Raw genomic sequence first — 12137 nt, forward strand, 5'->3', positions numbered from 1 at the left:
GCGTGCGGGCTAGGCCGGGTTAACTAGCGGTCACAGATCCTCGGAGCCTCCGTGCCCCCTCGCAGGATAAGCAGGCTCGGAGCGTAGAACAACGCAAGCATTTTTAAGTGCCCGCGGAAGAGATCTGCGACCACCGGTGCTTGCCGTGTAAATGAGAGGCCAATTATGATCTATGCCAGCTGCAGTCGTGCCACAAAGGCTTTTGCCATCACTATCATCATCACGTCCGCAAAGTAATGCTTGTAAATTAAAAGAAATAAACTCCGACCGCAGTGATCATGTGCGTTGGACAGGACGGCAATTAATGATATTTCTGGAGCGGTAATAAATTGGGGTACGAGCAAAAGCCCACGTGAACTGTAAGCGTCGGATGTTAATGCGTTGGAACAAATGCACTACTGGGTGGGGGGGGTGGCGAGGGGGGGGGAAAGGAGGGGGTAGTGGCTCTGGGTAACTGATGCGTGCGGCACGATCGCTGCTCACGTGCAGGCTTGGGTGGTAGGTGAGGATGCCGTTGTCGCACAGGGTGACGTATTTCTTCTTCCACTCCTTGTTGAGCGACTTCCCACTGCGCTTCAATAGAACTCCCTTGGAAATGGGGGTGGGGGGGGGGGAAAGAGACAAAAAAGGACATTGTCTTGCGTGCCCATGAATGAAATATCCATTGTACGTTGGCGCAGCATTAGCGACGTAATTGATGCCCGAAAAATTACAGAGGGGATATCGGACGGTCTTGAAAATGCACGAGAATTAGCGTTCCGCCGGGCACGCTCGTTAGGGGACAAATGCCCGCCTTTCACGACCGGCATTGTCCACGAAAAGCGCTTTACTCCAACCCGGCATTCCTCATTCGGACAGCGACGTTTGTGCCCGACTGGTGAGAAGGAAGCGAAAAGACCACGCGAGTGCGCCGCGTGCTCCTGCAGGATAAACATTTCAAACCGCCAAGCGAATCTCGGCTCTTGACTTTGCGTGACTTCCCCCCAACCGTTACACCCGGCGAGTCAGAATGCAATCTCTTGTGCTCCCCTGCCCATTGACTTTCCGGCGGCGGTGGCGGCCGTGGCGAGAGGAGGCAGCGTGGCTAATGTGACCCCGTTTAACCCCGGCGCCTCGGCCCGTCCCACCCCCCGGAATAAAACTGCCCTTTGTTGCGGCGCTCATCGCTCACTCGCGGAGGAGGCACTTCCCAGCCCGGCCGGGAGAGAAAGACGCGTGGGGGGACATCTTTTCCCAGCAGCCCCGTCGCCGCCGCCGCCGCGGCCGCCACCACCGCCACCGCTGCGTTTCCACGCCCCTCAGGGATGCGGGCCCCACCTCATGAATCTCCTATTAATCACACGCCGGGGACACGTTCCCAGCCCACTGCCCTTTCCTTCACTTTCACTGCGCCACTTATAGCAGTTGTTAGGAGTCATAGCAATAACGATGGGGAGTGGTGGTGCAATGGTTAGCACACCGTTAGATGAACCACATACAGTGAGGGGAAAAAAAGTATTTGATCCCCCGGCTGATTTTGTACGTTTTTCCACTGACAAAGAAATGATCAGTCTATAATTTTAATGGTAGGTTTATTGGCATTTTAATGAGGGAAATAAGTATTTGACCCCTCTGCAAAACATGACTTAGTACTTGGTGGCAAAACCCTTGTTGGCAATCACAGAGGTCAGACGTTTCTTGTAGTTGGCCACCAGGTTTGCACACATCTCAGGAGGGATTTTGTCCCACTCCTCTTTGCAGATCTTCTCCAAGTCATTAAGGTTTCGAGGCTGACGTTTGGCAACTCGAACCTTCAGCTCCATCCACAGATTTTCTATGGGATTAATGTCTGGAGACTGGCTAGGCCACTCCAGGACCTTAATGTGCATCTTCTTGAGCCACTCCTTTGTTGCCTTGGCCGTGTGTTTTGGGTCATTGTCATGCTGGAATACCCATCCACGACCCATTTTCAATGCCCTGGCTGAGGGAAGGAGGTTCTCACCCAAGATTTGACGGTACATGGCACCGCGTCCCTTTGATGCGGTGAAGTTGTCCTGTCCCCTTAGCAGAAAAAACACCCCCAAAGCATGTTTCCACCTCCATGTTTGACGGTGGGGATGGTGTTCTTGGGGTCATAGGCAGCATTGCTCCTCCTCCAAACACGGCGAGTTGAGTTGATGCCAAAGAGCTCCATTTTGGTCTCATCTGACCACAACACTTTCACCCAGTTGTCCTCTGAATCATTCAGATGTTCATTGGTAAACTTCAGACGGGCATGTATATGTGCTTTCTTGAGCAGGGGACCTTGCGGGAGCTGCAGGATTTCAGTCCTTCACGGCGTAGTGTGTTACCAATTGTTTTCTTGATGACTATGGTCCCAGCTGCCTTGAGATCATTCACAATATCCTTCCGTGTAGTTCTGGGCTGATTCCTCACTGTTCTCATGATCATTGCAACTCCACGATGTGAGATCTTGCATGGAGCCCCAGGCCGAAGGAGATTGACAGTTCTTTTGTGTTTCTTCTATTTGCGAATAATCGCACCAACTGTTGTCACCTTCTCACCAAGCTGCTTGGCAATGGTCGTGTAGCCCATTCCAGCCTTTTGTAGGTCTACAATCTTGTCCCTGACATCCTTGGAGAGCTCTTTGGTCTTGGCCATGGTGGAGAGTTTGGAATCTGATTGATTACTTCTGTGGACAGGTGTCTTTATTACAGGTAACAAGCTGAGATTAGGAGCACTCCTTTTAAGAGTGTGCTCCTAATCTCAGCTCGTTACCTGTATAAAAGACACCTGGGAGCCAGAAATCTTTCTGATTGAGAGGGGGTCAAATACTTATTTCCCTCATTAAAATGCAATTCATAACATTTTTGACATGCGTTTTTCTGGATGTTTGTGTTGTTATTCTGTCTCTCACTGTTCAAATTAACCTACCATTAAAATTATAGACTGATAATTTCTTTGTCAGTGGGCAAACGTACAAAATAAGCAGGGGATAAAATACTTTTTTCCCTCACTGTAGTTGATGATGTTTAACAAAATACATTATCTATCACACCGTAATGCCGACCGAAATCTATGCCGGCTCATTGTAAAATATTTACATGGCGAGCGCACTGCATTGTAAACCCAGCGATCTGAATTTAGCGATTCCCTTCCACCGCTAACATCCAATGACGAAGTGGTCCTGGGTTCCCCACCTTCAGCAACGTGCACCGACCAGCACAACTGCCCTTGGGGTACGACGAATCGGGGCGACCACCCTGGGCCCCGCTCTTTGGGCGGGGGGGGCGCCACGCTTCGACGTCATGGTGTCAGATGCAGTACTTCCGGTTTAGTTTGAAGGTATTGAGGGGGGCCCCACACAATGGGAATTGCTCTAGGCCCCGCACCCCCCCCACCCCCCCCCCCCATGGGTATCTCTGCTAACCAACGTAGTGAAGCATGGTCAAACAACCACAAAAACCGACACGTTGCAAGGAACCCTTCATCCAGCAGTGGTTAACAAAGGGACGTGCGAACAATAGTTCATAACAAACAAAGCCCAAAGCCCCCACACTTGCGATCTACCACGGCAGTCGCCAGCGGCGGATTTTTTTAATCAACGCGTCGTGGCGACAGTCAGAGCGACGCTCGCTCGAGAGGCGGGGTAAATCTGGGTTCTACCACGTTTGGCTAGACAACAAATTCTACATTAAATATTCAGCTTTCGCCAGTCCGCATTAAATATTTCACTTTCGCCATCTCACATGAAATATTTAATTGCGTTCGTTTTACGCCGCACAATAACACATTTGTCTTTGATGCGTCTGAGTTAATGTCATATAAAGCGTTTTAATAATGCAGTTCAAGCGAAGGCGGTGGGGGACACGTGGCAGGGACTAGGGAAGAAATGGAGGAGGAGGGGGGGGGGGCATTTTCTCCATTGTCCATAATTATACCTAATCATCATCACTCTTTCTGAAGCCACTTACACCTAACGGAGCCTTTTAGTGCAGAAATGAAGCCAGATTGTTGATGAGATCTGATTATAGAGCCTGCCCGCGATAGCGCTGTCACACCAGTGGAGTAAAAAAAAATTTGAAAAAGAGATCAGAACGTTTAGGCCAATTCATTACGGATTAACGGCGCAAAATACAGAGCGGAGGGAAAGCACGCGTCGGAGTAAGGCCCTGTTCCGAAGCAGCTGCCAAAAACCAAACTACACGGTGACTCTAAAAATGTAAATCTATTTTTTATACATATAACATTGTTTCCGTCATAAAGACTAGGCCTGAGGCTGATTTAACTGCAATCACTTTGAAAATTGGCGATCATAACACAAAGTATGGTGACATTTTTTTAAAGAACACATTCGTGCGGCACCGGCGATGCCTGCAATCATAAACAATTATAGGCATGCAGGCAGGTTCACACAGAGCATCAATCCACTTGATAGTACGCTAATAGGGGGCCGTCAAATGGCACATATTGTATTGTCCTATCGATCTCCCAAGTCTCAATTCTGAAAACCCATCCATATTTATATTGCGACAAACGACATCAATTAAAGGGCGGTATTGGCCGTGCTCTCGTTATGCACGGGCCGTGGCGCGCCTGTTCCCCCCCCCCCCACCCAGTTTATCCCCATTAGCATGCTGCCCCGCTCGTGATGGATGGAACGCCAAGACGCCTTTTTCCAGCCTCTCAATGCCTGTGGCAGAATAAAGGGCCGATGGGAGGTCTCTTGCCTGCCTTTCTCATGGCTTTATAGGGATCTGTGCCTCTGCTCTGTGCCGCTGGGCCAGCCCTCGCATGGGGAGGGATGGGGGGGGGGGGAGTTTAATCCCACTAGAAACAGGCATTCTCATCCCGTGCCCTCGTCCAAGCCTCGGGGCCCGTCCACCTCCAGCCCCCACGAAACCCAGGCCGCCCGATTTCTGGTCCTCACTCTGCTGAGGCAGCGGCTTGTCAGAGGTCGGGAGCGGGTCAACAGGGGATTAAGATAACCTCGACAAAATGACTTAACGACCAGCGGACCCTTTCCACCATCGCCCCCCCCCCCGGCCGTAGTCTTCCCCCCCGCTCCTCACCACGACCCACTCCATTAACTGGGCCGTTGATCAACAGACACAGAAGGAAGTTTTCTCCAGGCTTGTGGCTACATCATTAATTGGCATAAGGGAGCGGGCCGCGAGTTGGCGTCGAGTCTGGGTGAATTTACCGACAGAGCAGGGCGTGCGTTCAGGAGTGTGATAATAAGGCGCCATTGGTTCGTAAAGGTACGGAAAGAGTGCCGAGGATATTTACTAAAAGGACGAGCTGCACAGTCACCGACGGAACCCGTTTAGTAAATGATTATCGAGCAATTTTTTTTTCCTGGCATTTCCATTTTAATGAGAAAAATTAGAAGATGTTTTAATTATCACATTTAATGCTCCGATGAAACATATTTTCGCCTAAAAATATATATATTTAATCAAAGACATTTTGTCACATCACAAGCAGAGCTGTGCATGGATGAGAATACAATTACACAAACAAGTCTGAGATCATTTGCCACGAAATGTAAAAAGGGAACAAAATATTCAATTATTTTAAAGATCGCAAATTGACAAAAAGAAAATTCAACGAAGCACTGTTTTTTTTTTACATTTATAAACCGCACTTTGAAAAAGTAATTAAACACCTACTGTACACGGCGTACATAAACACGGGCGCAAATACGTATGTGCGTGCTTGTATAAAACGGAAATTTGAAAAGGGTTCATGCGAGACGTGTCGTTGCCGCGATTTATGCACCCTCGTCGGCCCCCTATTCTGCCGAGCCTTACTAATGGAAACAACCGCTCGCAATTAGACAAGATTAATCCGGAATGGTAATGGCCTGTGTGATGAATATGGCCTAGCCCTAATGGCCCCGCTGATTGAAAAGGGGCCGGACGTGCTGTCTCGTTAGTAATATATATTTGTTTCGATCTCCCTGTGCTGCGGACGCAACAACATGGGCTCATGCGTCCTGTTTGCGTCCCTGCTTGTTCGTGTCCTGCTCGCTCGCGTCCGGCTCACATCCTGCTCATGTCCTGTTCATATCCTGTTCGCATCCTGTTTGCTTGTGTCCTGCTCGCGTCTTGTTCGCGTCCTGTTCGTTCACGTCCTGCTCACTCGTGTCCTGCTCATATCCTGTTCGCATCCTGCTTATATCCTGCTCGCTCGTAACCTGCTCACTCGCATCCTGCTCGCATCCTGCTCGTATTCGGTTCACGTCCTTCTCTCGTCCTGTTGCTGAAGTGACAGTGTCCAGTAAAACCTCTCAAAGGTGGGACTCGAGTAAGCCGGAATCTAAGCTGTGCAAATAAATAAGATGTACAACATACGTGTTTAAACATTACAAAGCAGAACACCAAATTATTCAGTCAATCCTCATGCATCCATCTCACGCATCGACCATGACCAATCCACTGCTGGATCTGTCATACTCAGTAGAGCAAAAGCAATCGTGATAAGAGGAAGAAATTGGAGAGAGAGAGAGAGACAAAAAAGGACACGTCTGGACGAATGCAAGCGGCTTGCGGCGAAAGACGCCCGAGCGAAGGACTTGTGTTTCACAAGCTCTGAGACACGAAGCACGAGAAACAAGAACAACAGGCTAGGAGCCGGTGAGCCTGGGAGAGCCGTTTGGCTCACTCCGGGCGATAATAAACCCCCTGAAGCGCACGTTTTAATTTTTTCTCTCTCTATCACTGCCGCCCGCTCTCATTAGTGACCGGCGGACGCGCACCACTGCCCCCCCCCCCCCGCCACACACACACCTCCCCCCCCCCCCCAGCAGGGAGCTCACACCACCTGGAGTTCATTACAGCGGTGATTATGACTGTGATTAAACCGCTCACACTGCAATAGACAAAGGAAAAGATTCCCCATACTGCCTTTAACAGACTGTTATGGCAAGTGCTGTTAGCGAGCACCTATGTAGGGCCGGCACGGCACACGAGGGGGGTGGGTGGCCAACACCACGCCCGGGCGCCTTTGTCTCCCCAGTGGCGATGTTTACACATCGCACCAGGTACTCATTGTAGGCTGAGTCAGTCTAGGGGAGCCCCAGGACCGGTTCAGATAACCGTCACCAGTGTTGGCCATGAGCAGGAATTGGAACTCGGGTCGCCGGGTTCGTAGCGCAGTGCGCTAACTGCTACACTACCACTCCCCCTGCAATGCACACACACGTACGGGGATAAATACTGGCAGAGATTCCACCTCCACCCACTCCTGCCCACTACCCCCCCCCCCCACCAATAGACTCCTGAAGCAAGTGCTGCCTGCCGTCAGTGAGCGCATACTCACTAGACTAGACTAAACTACTTTTATTAGACTCCTGAAGCAAGTGCTGCCTGCCGTCAGTGAGCGCATACTGACTAGACTAAACTACTTTTATTAGACTCCTGAAGCAAGTGCTTGCCTGCCGTCAGTGAGCGCATACTGACTAGACTAAACTATTTTTATGTTACCAGGTAATGCCCACTGAGCTATATTGCTGTTTTTCAGAAGCGACCTGGCCACAAATGATAGCTCGACTAAGTGGCTCATCACGTGGACATTTAGATTCGCCAAATACTCTAAACGCGTGTTGATTCTATATGTGGAGGGAAAATCTGGAGGACCCGGAAAAATAAATCCACACGACCACGGAGAGAACATGCAAACTCCAAATATACAGGCGTCAGGTTCGTGATTGAACTCCTCGACCTCCTGCATTCCAGGCATAGATCAAAGATGTTATCCGGCCACGAGGTAGTTGACAACATGGCTGGCATGGTGATCAAGACCGTGGTGTGACCAGCACCGTAACCGGCCGCATTTGTCTTCCCCGCCCCATCCTCCAGTGATGATGTTTACACGCCGCACCATAAGTATTAATTTACGGCTAAGCTGACCTCAGAGAGGTCAGAAATGGTTCAGATATTACTTATCAATTAAATATTTGAAATTGAACTCAAGTCACCGGTTCGTAGCACGCTGTGCCAACCACTGCACCACCACTCCCCACATCTGGCCGCAACACACGTACATACAAACAGTACAACAGGCGCCATTCGCCACTAAGTGACGGTGATGTAACCATATATCTTGTGCCACCGGAGGTGCAAGTACAGCAAAAGAACAAAGGCCTCCCCATATCCTTGATCGTACAGTCAGAGAAACAATGCAGGCTGATCCCAATGAGTGACCGAGAATATGAGTAAATGAATGAGCGAGCCAGTTAATAAGTGGGTAAGCGAGTATGTGAGAGAGTGAGTGAATGAGTGAGCGAGCCGGTGAATGAGTAAGTGAACAAGCGATTACGTGAGAAAATGAGTGACTGAGCGAGTGAGAGAATCAGTGAGCGAGTCAGTGAATGAGTTAAGTGAGCAAGCGCTTATGCGACAGTGACCGAGCCAGCGAGTGAATGAGTGAGCGAGCCAGTGAATGAGTAAGTGAGCCAACGAGTAAGTAAGCGTGAGAGTGAGTGACCGCGCAAATGAATGAATGAGTGAGCAAGTGAGCAAGCGAGCTAGCGAGCGAGTGGGTTGAGCGAACAGGCAGATGGGCTGGGACGGTCGGGACGGGCGATAAAGCGAGCTGATTAAAAGACTGGGTGTCGTAACGGGGCCATAACAGGTGGAGTCCTGCCCAGATGGGACGCCGCACCAGGCGGCCAGGAGACACGGCTCGCGTGCTGCGTGGCCGGGATGTCAGCATATGGTGCCGTCTAATCCCGCGCACAATCACCCACCGTAGCGTGTCGGGGAAGCTACTGCCAACAAGGGCATCAGGGCGCTCGCGCACCTCCCGTGCCTCCACTCCTGACAAATGACTCGTGTTCTACGCGCGGATTAAATTTTCTACACGGCTGTGTTCAGATCGGCGAGCCGTAAATACATCCACTGCAACTGGCACGCCACGTCCTGTACACCTTCTGGCTATGGCTGTGGCTACCAGCCCACGTTGACTCCAGCCTGCCAACGTCCCGGATATTGCAGTGGGAAAGTGATGCCTGCGTCTATGAATGAGAACAGCGTTTTAGTGGGAGGGGATAGATTAAGAAGACACCGTTGTGTTTACTTATGGCTCTTGTCGCCCCCTTCCGGCCATCAGGATCTTCTCTACACCACAGGTTCCATTGATCAGTTGACAAAACGGGAGAAATGCATCGCAGCTTGGCATCACTTTGGCGAATGGCGCCTATGTTTGTGAAGAAAACGCTGGCAGGATTTAATTAAAATAACTGGAAAGTTCACATCATAGAGGTTTTGGGTTAGATCGTATGGATATAAATGTGTCGTTAAACCCGCCACCACCACCCGACACAGCCAATTAGTAAAGTTTGTCACGTAAACAAAACATGCCAATTATTTACTAGTACAGCACACCGGTGTGTTGGAGAGTAAACCCACAACATTTACAATTCGAGTACGACGTTTCACCGATAATTACAACCAGTCTCATCAGGCGCTGAACTAGTAACGAATTGCCATGTTCTGTTTACGTGACAAATCTTCCTAATTGACTGTGTCGGGTGGTGGCGGGTTTAACGACACGTTTTACATTTACACGATCTAACCCCAAAAACCTCTATTATGGATAATATTGGTCGCGAAAGCTTACGTGTTAAACTGGAGAGTTCACGTTTGCCAAAACATGAATTAGGGCACCAGGCACGTTCGATACATTGAGTGCACGATAGGGCCATGTGGTCGTATTGTTCACACTGGCCGGGATCTTAGTTTGTTGGGAGAGCGGCACATGCCTCTGAATTAATATATTTTGTCCCCATTATACAATTATATCGTGATGCTTGCATCATCTTGGTCATGAGATGAAGAGGTTAACATACTGGACTCTCACAGAGAACAGTCCCCGGGAGATGACGTCATAGAACTACTACTGAAGCCCGTTCAATTGCCTCTTATCCACGCTGGGGGTCCCGCACATTTCATATTTCCTCCAAAGAATTCTCATTGCATGGCAATCAACCCAAGTTGAGACCATCAATTGCTTTACACTGCGAATCCAGTTTAACCATGGGTGGCAGACACCTGGATTCGAACCCAGGTACTCAGCGGTGCCAGTTCAGTGTCTTGATGCGGCCAGCCCAGCGCACGCACCTGCTTGATGGGGATGGCTCTGCCACTGCCGATGTTATCGGACTTCCCTTCTCCGCTCTTCTTCTCCTTCTCCGTGTCGCTGCCCTTCCGTGACTGCAGAGGAGGACGTGGTGGGAAGGGGGAGGGGGGGGGGCGAGGAGTTGGGGCGGGAGGGGAGCGGTTCGTAAGGAGGAGGCTCATGAGTGCAGGACAACTACGACTGCTGTGTATTAGAATGAGGGGGTCCATGAAATTCCCCATATCCCATTTACTATTACACACAAGAGTTTTTATTTCAATTACACTATCGTTTCAATTACATTTCCCCAATTCAACCTGGTAACAGCCTGTAGGAGAGTGTTATTGCTTTCTTATTAAGGTAGTATATATGAGTAATTGTAATTTAGTATCGATGGTGATTACATTTTTTCAATTTTAGAGATGAATGCTGCAAAAAGTGTAAAGTAATTTGGAAAATTCCCTTTTCAGAGTGATGCTCATGGTGCTGCAATGCACCTACGAAAATTTTTTACCCTTTCCTGATCACCAAATGATGACTATCTATCCACATATATTTCTATCTCACCTATTTCTCAGGATTCTTGGGATTAAGTGGGAATGCTTGCTTGTAGCTTCAAATAACCAACCTCACATTTTAAAATGACACAATCCACCTGAAAACCCAAGGTAACAAACAAAACCATCAACAATTATCATAAACCCAAATGTCCCCAACTGCCCAAGCGGCCCGGTCAATGGCCTAGCTATCGGGTATACAGGCGGTGCAACTGCACCGGGGCCCATGGACCGGAGGGGCGCAGTTCGCCGGGTGAAATTCTACGGGAGGTCCCATTTCATTCCTTGCAAGCACCAGAGCTCGCACCAAGCCCGCCACGTGGCTCGAGCCTGGTCCAGGCTATTGCGCCTCTGTGCAAGTGAGCGAGAGAGAGAGAATCAGCCTTTCTACCGTGAAGAGGTTGGAGCGGCGTTTGGACTGCTTGCGCACGGGCGTCGGCGTGCCCGAGGAGGAGGGCACCGTCTCCAGGCGCAGCTCCTTCTGGCTCGTGCTGGGCGTGGACGGCATCGACGAGGAGCAGTCGCTGGCGCCGCCCCCGCCGCCCCCGCCAACGGTGCTGTTGCTCGTTATAGTCACCTGCAGACCACGCATGTCCAGAGCTCATGTCACGGAATATTTCCAGTGCTCCAGGCAGCCAATTCGAATCCAACTGCCTCTCTGTATGCATGCATGTGGCACTTGGTTCGCGCCGTACGGAGCCAACCGTGCTAATCGGTGGAGACGAAAGCACCTAGAAGTACTGAACAGCGATTTACAGCCCGGTGTCAGTCCACCAATCGATGAAGGCCTCCTGTGGTGGTTATTGGATCATATTTCACCGTGCTGGTCAGTGACGGTGGGGAGAATTGATGTTGAAGCGTGGAACAGTATAATCATGAATTTGGCTGCACTGCCCTCTGCTGTCAACATATGGGACCAGCTCGTGATTTATTTTTTAATGAACGCCCTCCACATGCTCTCGGCTGATTGTGTATATATATTTTTACACGGTTCGACACGTTAAAAACTACATCTGACGTATTCATTTTTTTTGGCGAGATTCCAAAACGTGGTCTCAAGAGATTGTGGAGCAATGTGGGCAGAAGGACTAGGCACATAATGACGCGTCAATTCATCGATTTAAACAGACTCCGAACTCCAACGACACGTGCATCAAACCATGACTTTAGATCAGTGGCCTAGCTATCGCGTGGGCAGGGTGGTGGGACTGCACTGGCTCCCACTTCTTAGACGTGGCCCAGACCCCTCCAGTTTAGGAAAACGGAATTTGCCACGGCACCCCAATTCATTCCTCGCACCAGGGCCCATGCCAATCACACTCCGCCACCGGCCCCGCTGGACGAAGTGGTAATGGGGCCACTACATCGTGTGATGCATGCCCACCCACCTTTGTCTCCCCAGCTAAGACGCTGGTGCACGACAGGCCGACACCGTGCACACACGGCAATTGCTATCACTGCACATGGCAGTGAAAAGTG

General features: G+C 50.1%; 1 protein-coding gene across 3 annotated transcripts in view; it reads right to left on the minus strand.

Moving 5' to 3' along the window:
• Positions 1–12137, minus strand: part of LOC116940920 (arf-GAP with GTPase, ANK repeat and PH domain-containing protein 1-like) — a 124067-nt gene that overhangs the window by 38891 nt on the left and 73039 nt on the right. For all 3 annotated transcript variants that reach the window (XM_032951301.2, XM_032951302.2, XM_032951300.2), the window contains exons 8-10: positions 11050–11235; positions 10104–10196; positions 484–588 (exon numbers count right to left, since the gene is read on the minus strand). In XM_032951301.2, coding sequence (XP_032807192.2) covers positions 484–588; positions 10104–10196; positions 11050–11235 — 384 coding nt within the window. The remainder of the gene's footprint in view (positions 1–483; positions 589–10103; positions 10197–11049; positions 11236–12137) is intronic.

Source organism: Petromyzon marinus, chromosome 10 (assembly GCF_048934315.1).
Source record: "Petromyzon marinus isolate PM22_M1 ecotype Great Lakes invasive population chromosome 10, UKy_Petmar_22M1.pri1.0, whole genome shotgun sequence".
Lineage (NCBI taxonomy): Eukaryota > Metazoa > Chordata > Hyperoartia > Petromyzontiformes > Petromyzontidae > Petromyzon > Petromyzon marinus.